This window comes from Camelina sativa, chromosome 9 (genome assembly GCF_030686135.1).
Source record: "Camelina sativa cultivar CO46 ecotype springtype chromosome 9, ASM3068613v1".
NCBI classification, from domain to species: domain Eukaryota; kingdom Viridiplantae; phylum Streptophyta; class Magnoliopsida; order Brassicales; family Brassicaceae; genus Camelina; species Camelina sativa.
Window position 1 is genome coordinate 19193399 of NC_141888.1, and position 19564 is coordinate 19212962.

The 19564-nt window shown below is 32.3% G+C and overlaps 2 protein-coding genes across 2 annotated transcripts; both read right to left on the reverse strand.

Moving 5' to 3' along the window:
- Positions 1-817: 817 nt before the first annotated feature.
- On the reverse strand, positions 818-4063 carry LOC104715276 (serine/threonine-protein kinase GRIK1). The gene is given in 13 exon segments (XM_087466541.1): positions 818-1162; positions 1164-1279; positions 1406-1484; positions 1559-1741; positions 1824-1919; positions 2013-2128; positions 2223-2310; positions 2399-2473; positions 2647-2691; positions 2797-2871; positions 2955-3303; positions 3409-3652; positions 3863-4063. Coding segments are annotated over 11 exon segments (1287 nt in total). The 5' UTR covers positions 3255-3303; positions 3409-3652; positions 3863-4063; the 3' UTR covers positions 818-1048.
- Positions 4064-11922: 7859 nt separating this feature from the next.
- Positions 11923-12889, reverse strand: LOC147938315 (uncharacterized). The gene is made up of 3 exons (XM_087465586.1): positions 12865-12889; positions 12660-12787; positions 11923-12612 (listed from the first exon to the last, which is right to left on the reverse strand). Exons 1-3 carry the CDS (start codon positions 12887-12889, stop codon positions 11923-11925), a joined length of 843 nt encoding a protein of 280 aa, XP_087321712.1.
- Between the last annotated feature and the right edge of the window lie 6675 nt (positions 12890-19564).

Here is a 19564-nt window from a genome sequence, read left to right on the forward strand (position 1 = left end):
TTCGTGATAAACAAGCACATCGCAAATTAAAGGAGGATTTGATTGAGAATATTTGGAATAAATTTGGTCATTAATCTATGTATTAATTAAATAAAATGTTTGTCTTGTTTAATTAATTAAGTAATATGTTTGTTTTTTTGAATTTTAGTAAAAGTTTTATAAGTTTGCAATTAAAATGTTATTTTATAAATTTTTATAATTGTAATATGTTTAAGAATATTAATAAACATTATTTTATTAAATAGTATTAAACATTCTTAAATTATTTATTAAACATTAATCTATGTATTTATTAAACATTATTAAATTTCTATAAGAATATTATATTATTAAATCTTAAGATCTTGTTCTCCCAATAACTAACTTCTTAACAAAAGTTCTTAACTACTGATCTTACATTATTTTTACAATATTTATACTCTAAAAACACCCTAAACTGATGTCCCTATAAACATGCCCTTACCACGCTTATATACACACAATCACCTTCACACAAATTGTTATAACTGAAAATCGGAAAAGCATCACACACCGTCACCGTCACCGTCACCGTCTCACCTATACACTTTTTTGGGGTGCAAAAACGTGAATTTTTTTTTTTTTTTTGACGACAACTTTGATATGCCTTTGTTTTTACTAATACAATTGTGATCATGGTCTCGACGAGCATGCTTAATCACCCCGATTTGAATCTAGTCTTTCGTGCTTAAACTTTCCTAAGATTTATGCCTTATATATTGCAAACATTGGTAACATAACCAGCGACACTGATGGCAGCTGACCAAAAATGTCTAAGCTTCATTGACGAAAGGAAAAGTTTGAGTGAAATGTCTCAATTTTTTTTTTTAAAGTTTACCCCACACACACAAAAAAGAAAATAAACATCATTGGTTTATACAAAGATTATAACATTTCAAATAGCAAAGTCGACCCAAAACATGTTTCCTTTATAACAAAAAAGAAAAAAATTGAAGAGAGCAAACAGAAAAATCAGACGATCAAGAGCCTCAAAGATGATGGCATTGAGTAAAAATGCCACAAAGAACTATTACAACCAACACAAACGGTTCTGACTGCTGACACACAACGATATGATTGCCTTTGCCATGTTCAAGTATACTGTTCCTAGCCTTTCAGCTACATTTTCAATCCCATTAAGTTGTTTCCTCTTCTCCAGCTTTGCGTTTACACCAACAAAAGTATTCCGAAATAGCCCCATCTTCTCCAGTAACCCATGGATGTTCAGCCACAGCTTTCAACGTCATCCTCTGGTTTGGATCTGCCACAAGTGTATATCGTGAGCCACATTGTACACAAAAGGTGATATCTTTAATCTACAAAGGGTAACTTTTATTTGATCATAACGGTTCATTTGAATTTACAAAACAACTAAATAAGGACTCACCTTTGCAAAGGAGACCTTCGATCAAGTTCTTGAGATGAGGATTCAGTTCATCCAGGATTATCAACGGGTTGTACACAATCTGCAATATTAGTAGAAAATAAAAAACCAAGCCGACTGCATTATACAAATTGTTTCTAGGAGATGTCTCTAAACCTTGTCATAAGTATCCTGAAGTGTATCACCCAGAAATGGGTATACTCCTAATATCATACGATACAAAGTAACTCCCACTGCCCATGTGTCTGCAGATTTGCCACTGTATGTTATACCTAAACAACATTCCGGGGCAGTAAAGACAGGAGTCCCGGGAGATCTACGGAGTTGATCGTCATCATCCTGCATCAAATGTACTTTTATGTTTGATCATTTCAAATTACAACATTTAAAGAAACAAGACTGAAATTGAGACTATCAGTACCTTGAATACTTGGCTGACACTGAAATCTCCTATTTTCACTCTCCCGGTACTAGTAACAAACAAATTGTCTGGTTTGATGTCCCCATGAATTACATTCTATTTCATCCAAACCAAAAAGAGAAAATCATAATGAGTGAATCATAGTAACTTTAGTGTCGATTAAGAAGTAGTTGACGGTGCAGAACATACATGAGCATGAAGATACATGAGGCCAGCAACTACATCCCGCAAATACTTTCTAGCAGTATTTTCTCCGAGAGCACCAGAATCATCATAAGCCCATTTTCCATCAACATATTCGAGAACTAGACAAAGAAACAATGCAGTATTAAATGATAGAACATTCACCGAAGAGAGAGACTTGAGGTGAAAATATACAAAGAAAAGAGAAAGAAATACCCATGTAAAACTCATCAAACTCAGGGTCGTCAATCACCTCAATGAGATTAACAATATTAGGATGCTCCAGGATTTTCATAATCATAACCTACAACCATCAGATTAAAAAAAACATATACGTAAGTTTTCTGAAATGAATCCTATTCCAAAATTCTATCGGCATTGTATCATGATACCTCACGAAGAACATCCCCCATAGCAGTTTCTGAAGGTGCAACCCGTAGCCTTAGTAAATGTGACTTGTGAAAAGCCTGGAAATCCAAAAAATTATAATCACTACATGTCCATAAATTTTTAATCCCATCATGTGATCAACTAAGGATATATTAATATAATCTACTCTATGGTGATAAAATTTCAAATGAGACTAGCAAAACAAAATAAGCTTTCAAGTGGTGCCATGGAAACAAAACGAAGAGCATACCTTAATAGCATAATACTTGTCATCGACAGTGCTTCGGTATAAAACCTGATATACATACAAACTACAATGTTATGGAATCTGTAACCCTTGTTGAAGATGTGCTCAAGAGCGAATAAAAGAGTAGCATTGAACTTTGATTTCACAACTTACCACTTTCCCATAACTACCAGCTCCAATTTTACGCTCACGAACAAACTCATTTATTGTCTTCTTTCCATCTTCATCCTGGAAATGATATAAGAAACAAACTGGTATAAGAACACCATTCGACAAAGCACATTTAGTCATGGGAACAAGAAGTCGCATACCTCTCCGCGTACAAGTTTGTAGGTTTCCTTAACTGGAAACTGCCTGCAGATTAAACCATTTTGTAGTTTACATATCAAAATCTCTTCAGATCTTTTGGAACGGCTCAGCTCCTCCACTTCCTCTTCTTCTTCTTCATCTCCTCCTCCTCCCGCATTGCTGGTTTCATCACCACTTCCTCTATCATCATCATCATCATCATCATCGCACGGATTTGGTAAATGTCTTGATCTCTCAGAGCAACCAAAGCAACCAAAACAACCCATCGCTTGGGCAGATGAAAAAAAACTATCAAGAAACATTATCTAACTCCAACAACCTATAAAACTCTCAAGTGCTGACTCACGCTACCTGCAAAGAAACATTAAATACATTACCAAAAACCTGACTCAAGAGTAGCAAACCTACTTACCATAACGATCAATTTCAAAACAATACAAAATCAAAAAGTCGTACTCAGCAAACTAACAAAGGGGCTTCAAAGCCCGAGTAAGCTTCGTTATTCCAAAGGATGCCATTCAGCAAGATGGATACAACAACTTGAGATATCGAAACCACTACAACTGAAACGCAACATGTCGAAGCTCCACTTTATTATACTAAAGATATCAATTGATCTCAACTCTTCCCCCAGAGTGTATATATCCCCAAATCTTTAATTAACTATTAGATAGAGAGCGCAATATGAACTCCAAAGCCTCTGCAAAAAAAAAAAAAAAAAAAAAGTCAACAAAACAACATTAAAGATCACAAATTTGAGGTAAAAGATCAAATTTTTCCAGAGAAAGGGATAAACTTTTCCAAACCCATATGACCAATTCATATGACACAAAAGAGAACCGATGAAAAATTCCATAAAAGAAGAGACTTTTAAGAAACCCCAATCATACTTCAAAGATAAAAATCTTACAATTCAAACTGATTTCGGAATTCGAATTCGAAATCAACCAAAAGGGAACAAGAAGAAGCAATGAGAAAAAGGGATTTGCCGCGGAAGCTAGGGCTCTCTGTCTCTCTCTCTCTCACAGAGGCCGTCGTGCGTGAGACTTGACACCACCCCAACGGGATTTGTATTATTATTATTGTTCTGTTATTTTATATTTATTTTATTGTTTTTGACAACTTATTATTTTAATCATATATATAAAAGTAGAGTTTCAGTCTCTCCTTATTGGTCCATTTGGCAATGCAATTTTAACAAAAAAAAGAAGTTATATTAAAACACAAATGTAAAATAATTAATTTTCACATTTAACTCACATAATATAAAACTGAAATCTTTATAGCTTCTCCCTATAAATTATGCATTAACTTTATTTCTCCACTAAGTTGTATTAATCAATTGTATTAAAACAAAACAATAAATTAGAATTGTAACTCTCATTTTTCTAAATGTAATTTTCATCATTTCTCTTCCTATAAATACTCATTATCTTATTCTCTTAGTCTATCGCTCTTTTATTCTCTTATCTTCTTCCACTACTCTCAAATCTCTTTTTTGTTTTGTTTTGTTTTGTTTTGTATTTTTTTGTTATTGTTGTTGTATGGTTATAAAAAATCAAATCAAATATCATTGTAAAAGCTTAGTTTTAGAGTATGTATGATATGCATATCTTATATATTTATTTTAATCTTTTAAAATGTTTATCTCCATTTTCTATTTTATATTAACATCTTATAAGTCATTATTTTCATACTTCCTTACAATATTCACCACACAATAAGATCATAAAGTTGAAATGATTCATATGTAATTATCTATTATGTCTCTGGTTATCTCACATATTCATGTATCATTTTAAATAATTTATAAAGATCAATATAATATTTAAAGATCAATATAATTATCCATTTATCCATTTATAAAGACTATTTTGTTTTGTGATCCAATTGTTAAATCTGCAGATATCAATATAATATATATATATATATATATATATTTATGATTTGAGGTTTTTGAAAACAAAAAGAACATAATTAAACAATTGGTTTTTTGTATCTTTAATCAAAATAAAAAATGATCCAAAAAACAAAACATATTCAACTGGAACTTAAATATAAAAATAAAATATAATTTTAAAAATATCATTTCACTAAATTCTCTAAAGATGAAACCATTAGAATGAAATCTAGCACTATAAATTAAATTGATGAGTGAAAACCAAAAAAATATAAGTTATCCTTAGGATTTTAAAAATTATTGAGATTGAAGAATTCATATAATTTTATAAGAAAACTAATTTAGTTTGTCACTTAAAAAGTAATATTTTTTATTTTGAAATATTATGTGTAAGTGTTGAGTTTATATAAACAAACAACCAAATCATGTGAATTTTGATTCAGCCACTTGGTATTCCTTTTATTTTAGGTTATAAAAAATTAAAATATTTATTTATAATTAAAGACATGTAACTCCATTTAACGCAAATGTAACTCCTATCCAATAATTGTACATTAATTCATTCCTCCTACTAACTTATTATCTTTCAAGAGAAATTATTTTTGGTTAAATTTTAATATTTTTGGTTAAATTTTAATATTTTTTATTTATTTTGGTTGGCTAAACTTATATTCATATTTTGGTTGGCTAAATTAATATATTTCTCATGTAAAATTATTGTTTATAATATATTTCTCATTTCAAAGTTTAAAGCAATATATCATATATATAAAAGTAAGGTTTTGGTATCTCCTTATTGGTTGATTTTCATTTAATATTTTCTAATTTATTTTATTTTTTTATTTGCTTTCTAATTGCTTTAAACAATATTTAAGATCCAATAAACACAATACATTTAACTCACACATTAAAATAAAATTATAACTGAAAATAAAATAAATTATGCATTAATCATATTCTACCACTCAATTCTATTCAAACACAATGAATTACTATTGTAACTCCATAGTTCTAAATGTAACTTCCATCATTTCTTATAATATAAATAAGCATTCTCTCAATCTATCATTCTCTCATATTGACATTCTTTTACTATCTCATTTTCACATTCTCTCATTCTCTTCTACAATACCTCAAATCATTTTTCATTTTTTTTTATTATTTTTGATTTCTTATTTTTGTTGTATGGGTTGTAAAAAAAAATGAAATATCATTGTAAATTGTTAATGCTAAATTTTAATTTTAGAGACTACATGATATATATTTTACATTGTTCTTATTTTAAAAGATTTATCTCCTTTATCTAATTTGGATTGTTATCTTATAAGTAATCATTCTCTCTTCCTCTCCCACCAATATCAAATGTTGTTATATCTCATATGTGTTGCCATCTTATAGTAAACATTCTCTCCTCCTCTCCTACCAATATCAAATGTTGTTATATCTCATATGTGTTGTAACTTGTAAGAGTTTGATTCTATATTTTAATGTAGAAAGTATTATATATATTTAACATTGTTTTCAATTTTTATTTTATTTATATAAAAATATTTCTTTTATATTTCTTGCCTTTCTAATCTATTCATATTTATTTTTTAAATTTGCATAGTTAAATTTAAATTCACATATGTTGGTTTTAACAAAACAATCAACTTTATTTGAGAATTAGATGTTCATATTCATTTTTAAACGATCAATGTGTAATATATGTTGTCCTATTTGTAGGAATAACAACATACTTATTTAATTTATTTAAAAGAGCAGATGATTAAACGAAATAAACATTTCTCCAAATTTTATAATTCAATCAGTGAGTGTACTTATTACTTTGAAAAACTTTTACATTGAAGTTCATAAAATCATATAAGAAAACTAAAATACTATATCACTTCAAATTTGGAAGGAAACACTTGGTATTCCTTTTTAAAAAAGTCAAGACACATATAAAAATTTACTAATATTTAACTCACTTTAAAGACATTAAAAGTCATCTAACTCAAAAATAACTTCTATCCAATAATTTCATACATTCCTCCCACAAATAAAAAAATATATATATATGTTCAAGATTGTATTTAAATATTACATAATTTTTTAGTTAGCTAAATTTATAGTCACATATATACAATATATATACATAAGAATTTATATTACTTATTAACACTATAATTCGACCCATTATTTGCTTAACTCAATATTCGTTTCAAAGCCAACTAAAGAAAAACAGAAACGATCTTATTGATATTAGACCAAAACATGGGCATACAAACATAATCACTTACACGGAAGATATTTTAAAAAAAAAAAACTTATTATTGCAACATCAACATATGAAGGGTTTACGTAAGCAGTTAATTAGAAAATCTATAATACAATAAATGTATTGGAAACAATATCAGTCAATGATAAGATTGGATCCTCAAAAGCAAGAAACAACATCTTCATAATTCATAAAAAGTAAACGCCACAATTATACACATCTGAACGAAATGGTATAAACATATAGTGTATAAATAAAAGTGACGGCAAAGCCTGTATATGCCTAATTAAAATGAAATAATACAAAAGAGAAAACGAAAAAGACCAAAAAAAAAAAAGTGCCAACTACACTACAACCCACGCGTTGCGTGGGGAAGCACCTAGTGGAGTAACAAAATGAAAGACAGTTAAAAATGAGACTAGTAGTATCAAACAAACATAACCAGCTATTAGCTAATGTGAGTTCGTCCCTTCATTACTTTTCTTATATCTTTTCTATAGCTCTAATTTGGTGAACAACTGATAATGTAACAATAAACACATTTTTTCTAGCTAAATCATGTTAAACTGGTGAACAGAATCAGGTTGGATATAGAGCAATAAAACAAATTTAGAGATAATTTTTTTAGAAAATTAACATTGAGTGAAATTGAAAAAGATAATAATCGATAAATTAAAAAATGGAAAATGATTTATGGATATCGCTCATACTTAACAGACTAAAAGAAATAATAAATCTAGAGTTTATATAACTCTAGTTTTCATTCTTACTAGATGGCTGCCCGCGCGTAGCGCGGGTTGTTGTTTTCGTTTATGATGTTTATTTTTTTGTTTCGTATTTTTGAATTTTGACGTTTGTTTATAGGATATTTTATGTAGATTGTAAAATTATGTTTGTTTAATAACAATCATTTCAACCGATATTTCATACTCTTCAATAGATGTTTTAGGAATAGTAAGATACCAATTCCTTCTTCTCGGCAACCACAATAACAACAATAGCAAACACCTTCTTTACAACCGCAACAGTTTCACCTGCATCAGTTGCAACAACAACAACTACTACTAAATCAACAACTTGTAGAACAACTGTATTTGATCTAAATGGGACAGCGGTTATAGAATAGTAATTAGTCAAATCAATTGATTGTATTGCGGATTTGGTTCATAATAATATGTGAAAAACTTTAGAAGAAATTAATAAGACAATTGAGAAAAATACTATTTACTTTCTAACATCATTTATTTATTTGTTTTCCATAAGATTTATAAATTGGTAAAGTGAGACTGTAATTATAATTACTTAATCTAATAACATAGTTTATTTAAAGAATTCTATTTTGTTTGCTCAAAAACCCAAAATTATTTTCCCAAGTTAAAAAGTATTTAAATGTAAGTAAATAAAACACTAAGTTATATAATTTTGTTGAATTATCTATAATAACATTTTTAAGTACATTTGATGTTCTAACCTTTGAATTATACTTATTTACAAATTTAATTCTGTAAAAAGTGCACAAAAGACAAACATAATTTCCTAGAATAATTCTTCCAATTGGGGTTAAAATTTCCTAAACCAATTTATATATTTAGAAATTTATTACACTTAATAACATATTCCAAAAATATATATATATATATACAATATATTTATAATTTCCTTTAAAACTCTAATATTTGAAAATAACTATTTTGTTTGGTATGGAAAATTAACCTTTTCTGGTTATTGATATGTGGATTAAAAAATTGTAATTATAATTTGTTTGTAGGCAAAATCTAATAAATTGCATTATTTATAATATAATTTAATACATCTTATAGATTTTACGGATATAATTCTTTCACGGGTTATCTCTAAAAATTAACCTTAGAGGATAAATTTAACCTCATTTTAAATTTTGAAAAAAATAATAATGTAAGTATAATTCTCTTACGGGTTAATTGTAAAAAGCCCTAAAAAATTTCTTTTTTATAATCATAAGAAATTTTATACGGTAAAAATGTAATATTATTATAAATATACTAAATAATTGTTTCATCGTGTCTGCGGTATTCAGTTGGTCAAATTATATAATTAACAAAAAAAATACTATTATACAATCTTAAATAATGAACAAAAGAAACAAAATTAACAAACAAATACTATTTTTTGTTTTTTTTATAATATAAATATTTTGATTTCTTATGACGCTTTATCCTTATTATCAACGTTGATATGGTTGTATTTTTTGTATTTTTGCGTGTTTTGTATTTGTTTTTGTTTTTAATGATTCTGTTTTATGGGTTCCCTTTGTAGTTGATTTTACTTTTCGTTTTTGGGCTTTAAATTGTTTTCGTATTTTGATGAATCGAATCTTGCTGCTCATTTTTGGCCTCGTTGATCTTGTGTTGTTTTCTTTGGTTTTATGGTTAGCTTGTTGGGTGTGGTTTTAATGTATTGGGTGGTTGACCTTGTTCAAACAAAGTAAAAGGCTAAGTTTATCGCAAGTACTGTTGTATCACAAATAGATGCACATAAAAAGAAAAATACCATAAAGTCTCAATATTCCATGATGCTTTCATCATAACCACATGCGTCTGAAGAAAAAGACACAAACATAATGCACTACATTATAAAAAGAGGAACTTAAATATTGTTTCAATCTAATGTTAAAGAATAATATTTATCATATTACTACAAATATGATATACCGACACACATTCACACCATTCTATATCTTATATGGCATCATAACGCTCGAAAATTCAAATGAGTATATCTTTGTTTAATATATTTCTCCAGGTACATCAAGCTCACACACTAAAATTTTGAGATAGAAATCAATGAGACAGTTGGATCAATAAGTTACATATAACTAAGACTCTAAGAGACCACTAAACAAAAGAACAAAACTATGTCATAATCGAACTCTGAACATGTCAATATATCTTTCTCTATGAATTATAATTAGTACGTTTAAATATAAACACTTACAGCTTGGTTCGTGACTAAAGTCGTAGCAGATAGAACCAAGTGTATTTTTGATCAAGGTCTTCAAGGTGGAATTGGGTGGGAGCTTAGAAATCTAAAGTCACTAATGTCCAACCATCATCAAATTATCTGAAATCACAAAAGAAAAAAAAAGAAAAGAAACAGAACAAAAAATAACCAAATACAAAATTACATCATCTGAAGAAGTATAATCCACGTGAAAATAATAAGCAAGAGTCCTCACAAAAAAAAATAAACTTCACTAGCCAACATCCCGTCTCAATATTTTTTAGATCCTATGTGAACTAATTTTTTTAGATCTTTTTCACAGTATATATATATTTTGGTCCCCTTTATTCAAAGTTTTTTTTTCTGAATTTTAGAGTGGACCCTTGGCTTTTACCCCTCCCGCCATCCCCTTGAGCCGGGCCAACATTGAGAGGCTTTTGAAAATATTTTTTTAAGATTTTTGTGTTTTGTTATTAATTTGACTTTAGATTGAGAAAGTGAGGTTGCTTCTAATATGCGATGAGACTACCTGCATACACCCTAATCATAAACCCTCAAAGAACCTCAATTGTAACATACCATAGCAATGTTCAACCCAATGGCATCATATCCAATACTATGGATCAAGCTATTGGACTAAGAGTTGATACACAAAAATATCAAAAAAAAAATGTTGAAAATGAGAATGAATCAATATAATACAAACCACACACAAAGAACTTACAAACAACAAAATGGTAAAAGATACACTTAAAAGAGGAAAATTTAAGATCCGGCATGTCAGAATTGAGGTTACTTTGAAGACGGGTCCAAATCCATCTTCACCAAGTTTGAGTTGGGTAAAAATCTTTGGTCGCGAAACTAACTTGAACAGAGACATATTTGATTTTGCTTCCTACTCAAATTACATCCGTCTCAAAAACTTCTTCTCTGGTTTTGTGATAGAAAATTGACTGAAATTGGAGAATCAAAGAGAGATATCCAAAGAAGAGAGAAAGAGGAGAAGAGAGAAAGAGGAGAAGAGAGAGAGAGAGAGAGAGAGAGAGAGAGAGAGACTAACTCTCCAAATGTATTGCATTTCTACTTCGGGTGAAAATTGTGGCAAATCCATTACAATTACGCTCTAGCTTGAGACAATTATAAATGATATGTAAGTGGTGATAAACAGATTGTCTGTTACAACATGAACACATCAGCTGCTACTCTCTCTCTCTCTCTCTATATATGGGTTTAGGAAGAAAAGCATATGGTGTGAAGAAAAAGAAGAGTGAGACTTTCTACTTTTTCTGATTCGGTCTGCGAGACTTACAAGTAGAGAGAAGGTGACGTAGAACCGAGAATAATTAAGATTGGTTAAAAAATCTGAGTTGTATTAATTGTTATATTTTGATTGGTTAGTTGTTTTAATTAGGTGTCAGCTCCAGGTTTCTCTAAAATGTTGAGGTGGCATGCTGAGGGAGAGATTTAGCCAACTTTCATATTATAGATTTGACCAATCGTAGAGTAAGCTTCTTGAGGACTGTTGAATTCTCGAAGAAATACTTTATTAGTTCTATTTCTACTCAAATTTAGCCCTGAGCATTCGGGTATCCGATCGGATTCGGGTTCAGATGTTCGGGTTTTTGAATATTCGGATGTAGAGATATAAAATCCGATCGGGTATTTTATAATATCGGGTCGGGTTCGGGTAATTTGGCTTCGGGTTCGGGTAATTACGGGTTACCCGAATTCATTAAAAAAACTTTTTTTTCTTCTCTCATGGAAATTTTTTTTTTTTACTTTCTACCTCTCTCTTCTTGTCTCCTTCTTCTTCATCTCTATTTTTTTTTTGTCAACCAAACATTAAATTAGAAGATACCCCAGAGTTGGTAGCCCAAACCGGAGGCAAAGAGTTTACAAAAAAAAACACATAAAGCAAAGATCTCGAAGATCGGGCAAGACAATCTGCCCGTACATTATCTGTGCGCGGAATCCTCGATAGCTTGAAGGAAGGAAAGGATGAACGTAGCAAGCTGAAGTCGTCCAATAAATTGGAGAAAGCGGGCCATTCTTCATGAGATTGCACCATTGCCACTAATTCAGCACAATCTGTCTTGAAATTTGGACAATCTATCCTTGACTCCACCAGGGACTCCATCGCCCAAATCAACACCTGAAGCTCCGAGTATATGGGAGAAGGACTGCGTCGCTGACTTTGTGCGCCTAAAAGTATCGTTGTTTCCTCACCATTACAAAGCCACCAACCTAAACCTTCCAGAGGATCCAAAACTTTCCAAGAACCATCGACCTGACATCGGGGACCGGGATCCCGATCCTCCAAAGATGAGGGATGTAGAGAAACCGAATTGTAGGATTTGACCTCCTCCCAAAGCAGCTTATCAGATGTCGCCTGATTAATAACTTCAAATGGCTCAGCCTCATTAACCTGATAAATTTTCTTGCTCCTATCTTTCCAAATTGACCAAACAAGCCACGGTAAAGTAAAACTTAAGCCCGAGGCCAACGACAGGGACGACACCCTCTAGTAAATGAAATCTAAGTTCATGAAAACAGAATTATAGGGAAAACCTTCCCGACATAACTCCTATGAGAATAATTCCCAAATCCGACGCGAACGGGGACACTCAAAAAGTACATGATTAATAGACTCACCCGCCAGACCACATCTTGGACAGAGAGGATCGCACCGAACTCCCCTATAAGCCAGACGTTCCATCACCAGAAGGGATCCAGAGGCTATTTGCCAAAAAAAATGCTGAATTTCCTAGGGAACCTCGAGATTCCAAGCCTATGTCCATATTCGACTTCTTCATCTCTATTTTCTTCAGCCAAAAACCTAGTTTTGTTGTGAAGTGACCTTAGTGCAATGGCAGGAGGTAAGTCCATTTGTAGAAGGCACCATCACACCCGGGATCGAGTCTCGGCTCCTACGAATGTAGGAATTTGGCTAATGGGCCGGCCAGTTGTGGCCCAATGGTTGAAAAAAAAAAACCTAGTTTTGTTTATCCATGGCCACCACTTCAAGAATCAAAGCCTTCAAATTCTCTACCAAATCTAACAATATCTATAGCAAATTATATGATATGATTCATATTTATCTTCCAACCTCACTCACTCCTCAAACCCCACAAAGTATCACTCTTTTTTTTTTTTTTTTTTGTAGATTTGCTTATCATGTTTCTAGTAAAATTGATTTGGGTATTGAAAAATATAAAACAATTCTGGATTCGGTTGATTGAGAAAGAAAAAAAAAAGTCAATTTTAGAATATATATATATATATATATATATATATATAAATACTTAATGTTTTTATACTATGACAGAATAATCAAGGTGGCAAAATGGTTTATGATACATAAATTAATGTCTAAGGTACTGGGTTCAAACCCACTTAGTATCCGAATTTCAAGAAAAATAAATCCGATCGGGTATTTAATACCACCCGAATCCGAACCGAACTGCCCATTTCGGGTCGGATTTGGATTCGGATTCGGTTAAAATGTCCAGGCCTACTCCAATTCCACCAATTGGCGTTCTCATCTCGACACTCTCCAGGCTTGACAACAAGCACCAAGGCACATATGAGAAACTAATTTCCTCTTTCCTCTTAATGGAACCTTTAAGCTCCTGAAAATATACCACAAAATAAACAAATATAAGATGGGGAGGATGATATTTATATATGAACGAATCTAACACACAAGACCAAGAAAAACCAGTACCAAGATGAGTGTTTTAAGATTGGGGCAGCTCCACAGAAGGTTGGGTAACATTTCCAAATCCGCAGCAAAGATTTTAGCATGCAACTGGGACATGATTTGAAACTGAGGTAGGGATTCTAGTTAACCTGAAAGAAAATAAAATAAAGTGCATAAGGAATATAATTTAATTGATGAACCAAATTAACGTTCCCATGTTTGATTCATTGACATTATATAGTATAGTATATACCTTAAGAGTATGGCAACATATAATATGATCATATCCTAGACACTTGAGATCTTGTTGAGGAAATAACCAGTGCTATTTCTCTTTTCATAGTCATTTGGATCCAGCACACCTTTCACATTGAAATCAACAGCGAAATCTACCTTCGGCAGATGAACACAAATTGTATATGGTGAAACTTGAGGATTTGTTATCTTCAAGACTCAAATCCTTGACCTTGAGTTTAGGAGAAAATCTCAACTTTCCACTTTTCAATATCCTGATGGTTAGTAACAATATAATCACGAACCAGACTGAAACTATTTATTGTTTGAGAGAACACATGTATGACCTTCAAATCATCTTGAACTATGCTCAAATCCTCAATAACCGGACAAGACGCGATAAGGGTCTCTATAGCCGCATGGTTGGTGGACCAAACTTCTTCCAGATGAATTGTCTTAAGACGCGGTAAAGGAACATTGTACAACACATTAAAGGTCACATAACGGAAGTCTCAAGCATACCAAAGTCTGGCAGACAAAGAGCCTTATAGGTAGAAGCTCGAAACCAATATATCTCTTAGTATAATTAACCTAAAGATGTTGAAGTTTATGTGTAACGTGTAACACCCCAACCGCTACCTCTTAGTGGGCTCCATGTCTAATCCCACTCCATGGGCCTACCTTCCTTAATGGGTCTCACGTCCTCTCACTAGACCCGTGATTCCAACCATACCCGACGGCCGGTTGTTACGTCTAGGAGGCTTTAAAGACTTGTTACCGTCCCTACAAATCACCACATGATATTTCCCTGTGTTTTGTCCTCACTCGTACAGTTCCGACAGTCACTTCCCGGAAGGTCACCCATCCTGAGACTACTCAGCTCAAACACGTTTAACTCTAGAGTTCTCTCAGGACCCTTGACCGAGACTACTCAGCTCAAACACGTTTAACTCTAGAGTTCTCTCAGGACCCTTGACCAAAAAGATAAGTGTACTTTGGTGATATAGGTGGTCAAATCAATTCTTTTAAACCTCTCCACAAGTCTCTGAAACTGGGATGTCACCATTTACCTCCATTAACAGATCGCAACGTCCTCATTGCGTACCAAGACCGTCACCCCCGATGGTGTGAGCCCACTCGACTCCACACTCGTCTGGGTTCGGCTCTGATACCACTTGTAAACAACCGCCACCTCTTAGTAGGCCCCATGTCCAATCCCATTCCATGGGCCCACCTTCCTTAATGGGCCTCACATCCTCTCACTAGGACCGTGAGCCCATCAATATCCGACAGTCGGTATGCTACGTCCAGGAGACTTTAATGACTTGTTACCGTCCCTACAAATCACCACATGATCTTTCCTTGTGTTTTATCCTCACTCGCACAGTTCCGACAGTCACTTCCCAGAAGGTCACCCATCCTGAGACTACTCCAGCTCATGCACGCTTAACTCTAGAGTTCTCTCAGGACCCTTGACCGAAAAGATAAGTGCACTTTGGTGACATAGGTGGCCAAATCAATTCTTTAAAACCTCTACGCAAGTCTCTGAAACCAGAATGTCACATAACCGCTGCATACCCATGACTTAATAGCCATGGGATCACTCTGGTCTCTCTTGGAAGTATTGCAATGGGTGAGGTGAGTCAGAAGAGAACTTAACGAAACTATCGATAAATTTCATAAAGGAACTATAATCCGAGAATTCATCATCATCAAGATCTAACCCGGGAACCAAACGCCAAACTGATCTCCATCTAGTATACAAAACACTTGTGTTAACAACATCATCTTTTGTGGGAAGATTCAAGAGTACCCGGGACAGAAGAGGATCTGGTAGTAAGCTTTCGATCTTCCCTACCAATGATACAATATTTTCTTTTATCATTCTTTTAAATCTCTTTTGAGAAAAGTAACATCTTTCACAACACCTTTTTCCTGAAGATCATTCAACAAAAAAGTCAACTCAACAATAATTGTGTGTCGCTAGAATCGAAAGTGACGGAGTGTGCTAGTAGTCAGATGGCTGCAAAAACACTGATATTTTTTATAATCTACAGTAATAAAATTTTCAAAAAATAATTTCTATGGTTGCCAATACCACACACAATACTTTCAATAAAAGTTTCAATAATCTACAGTATTTTAGATTATAGGATTTTGTATAATTAGATGTTTTGAGTTTACAAACTACAAATTAAAGTAAGGTACCTCGGGTTCAACAATGAGTCAATCAAAAACTGCAGTTGAACAACCAAAACTTCCGATCAATTCCACGAGCTTTTGTATCTTTTTTTTTTTGAACAACCATATGCTTCATTCCATTAAAATAGAACACCACATACAAGATAAGAACCATAGTTTAAAGAAACAACAAAGAAAGGCCATCCCCAAAGCCAAAATAACAAAGATACATAGATAAATATGGTCATCGAGATTGTAGTCTTGAGAGCTATGGACCAAATCCTATCAAGGGTTATGGAACTTGTGAGGTCAAGCAATATCAATGTAACTTCCAAGAACAAGTCGGTGGAAGAGAAGGTGGCCACTGTCTTGGATCTAAGACTAAGCGGCGTTAAGGAAGCCAAGTTTTGAAGCCTCACCGTAATGAGGATGTCTACCCGAAGGAGAACCTTGGCAAAGGTATGAACAGGGTTGCAAGTGCTCTGGTTGAGGATAAAAGGAGCGATGGACAGGGTAGTTGGGTTCTGTGTGCAACTCAGGAAGAAGTAGTGGTAACCCCCACTCCTTGGAGTTGGGATCATAATGCCACTGATCTTTAGAGTTTTAGGATGATACTTCACAAAGTTAAAATATTGCATTTTAGAGTTTATAGAAAGCAGTCAAGATGGTGAAGGGAGCGTGAAGATACGTCGGTAATCACAGCGCCATATGGTCTGGATCATAATGCCGAGTTCATTCAGGCTTTTGTCTTCAAGAGCCGAATCAATGAGTATATCTAAAAACAGGTTCCCTAAAGAAATCCTTAGCCAAACTAGCAACAATGGTGAACTACTTTCCAAATGCAGTCTTCGAACAAATGGTTCCATAGGTCTACACACTAATTGGCTAGGGTGGAAAAGATTTGAATTCCGATCAAACCTGGATAAAAGTAGAGGAGGAACGATTGCGACATCTATTGATAATGGGCTCCAAAACCTTAACGGGCCGAGAGTTGTTGAGCCCAACAGTGGGAAACCTAGTTTCTCAAGCGGGTGTATCGGACAGTTCAAGCGGCGGCCAGGTTGAGCGGATGTCGGATTCATGGGCTCAGTCATCTCCGGCGAGGAGAGGGATGGTGGTTGGAGGATTAAAGCGGAGCTTGAGGTAACAGAATGGAACCCTAGGAGCTTTAGATCTCCGGTAAAGGAACTCGATTCCAGGGTGGGAGGACCGTCGTGCGCCGTCGACATCCCCACCAGGTACGGCGCAACCGATGGTTCAAGAAGATCTACTTCCGCCATCTCTGAAGCCTGGTATGAGGTCTCCTTTTGGTGAATCGAAGTTCCAGATCTGACAATAGCTGGGTCATCAGATACCATCTCCGGGAAAGAGTTCTTTAGCAGGTAAGGGCTGAGAAGGGAGCCGGATTAAGTCCCGACGCCGGCAAAGTAAAACTTCACCAGCGTCGGAAGAGAGAAGCGGTAAGGGTTCCTCGATTATATCGCCTGGGAGAGAAAGAGTTGTACTAGTCAAAGATAGGATTAATTCGATTTCGAGCTTTTGTATCTATTTATATGTTTTACATGGAAGAGAGGAAGAGAGTATCAACGAATGTCCCTATACTTTGGATTTAGTGTATTTATATCCAAAAATATTTTGTTAATATAACAATATTCAAATTCTAAAGTCAAAGAAATGAAAAATAATCTTATACTAGATTAAGACCCGTGTTAGAGCATGGGTTAAAATTTATTTTATTTATATTGTAATTTTTATATAAAATATAATTTATGCGTTTGTTTTTATTTTTTTTAATAAAATATTATGCAATAAAATCATATGCTAAATATGATGACTTGAAAAAAGACACTTATTTTGTAAGTTTTATATTGTTAATGATTTTAGATAAGTATCCGTGCTATAACACTGGTTAAATTTTGTTTTATACAAAATTTTGTATATTTTCTATTTTAAAATAAAATTTTAATATATTGTATTAGTTTATGTACGTGAAGTTATTTCAACAATGTCTATTCTACATCATGACTTGAATGTCATTATAAGACATAATTTTGTGAATTTGGTTTTTGAAAAAGTGAGTTATTATATTATGAGGAATTTAATATAATATTATACTTTTTGTTTTAATATACTTAGTTTTTTGAAATTCTTTCATATTATAGTGACATATTATTGACATTGCTATAACAAACCAATTTAGAGTGTTTATAGTTTCTAACTTTTATATCAAGTTTCAATATTTTAAAAATATTTCAAAATAAATGATTTAAAGTTTATTATATTATATTAAATTATAAAATTCAACAAAAAAGTATGAAATTGAATTTAAATATTCAAGTTTTGACCCGTTACTCAGTAAATTTTTTAATTCAATAGATATTATTTTTGAAGAATAATATTACTAAAACTTGAATATTTTATAGATTGAATCATTTATATTTGTTTTTAAAAATTCAACTTATGCTATATCCGAAAATAAAACTATTTTCAATTATAATAAATAATATGATAATTTATTTGTTTCACAAAATAGACTCATATATAAAAATGAGAGGTGAAGTATAATGATAATTAACAAATTAATATGTTAAGTTAGATATCAAAGGATTTTATTTGATGAATAATTTAATAAAGAAATTTAATATGGTAACTTAGATGATATCAAATGATTTTTTTTATAATATTCTCTTTAAGATTTTTGGAAACAATAAATCCAGACTATACAAATAATATACAAATTAATCTATAACCAATTTGTAACCAACTTATTAAAATTATATAGTCTACAAAACAATGTTTTGTACTTCCGTCTTATTATATAGCGGAATTTTCGGTAATACATTAAAAAAAAATCATAAAATTAAATTCAAACATTTTGTTGTTTTAGCTAGTTTCAAATTTGGCGTGTTATTTATTGCTATTAATAAATTATTTGGTGCTATTTACTTTTCTTAACAAGTTAGTAATTATTAAATAGTATTGATTTTTTAAGTTGAAGATGTAAGTATTCATTCTTTCCTAAAAAATTATAGGATAAGTTGAAGATGTAAATGCAAAATGTTTGGCACGCCAGACGCATACATCTCTGCACAATTTTTTATATGTAAACAATTTCTCATCCAATTAGCTCATTTTTGTTTGTGTGGAAAGGAAACAAAGCCTCCTTGAATTTATTAAAATGAAAACTTATAGTTACAAACGAACAGAATGAGGGAACACATTCCCACTAACATCCTCCATGAAAATCAAAACAACAGAAGAGGGACAAACCTCTAACAACTGCAACCCTAACGGTTGAGAGAATACATAGTTAGCCAAACCGTCAGCAAGACGGTTCGCCTCTATACTGTGACAACCC

Coding starts and splice junctions, on each gene's coding strand:
- LOC147938315 (XM_087465586.1), bottom strand. CDS start 12,889: ATGGACATAGGCTTGGAATCTCGAG. Junction 12,788..12,864: donor CATAGGCTTGGAATCTCGAG/GTTCCCTAGGAA, acceptor TCTGGCTTATAG/GGGAGTTCGGTGCGATCCTC. Junction 12,613..12,659: donor ATAGGAGTTATGTCGGGAAG/GTTTTCCCTATA, acceptor TTCATTTACTAG/AGGGTGTCGTCCCTGTCGTT.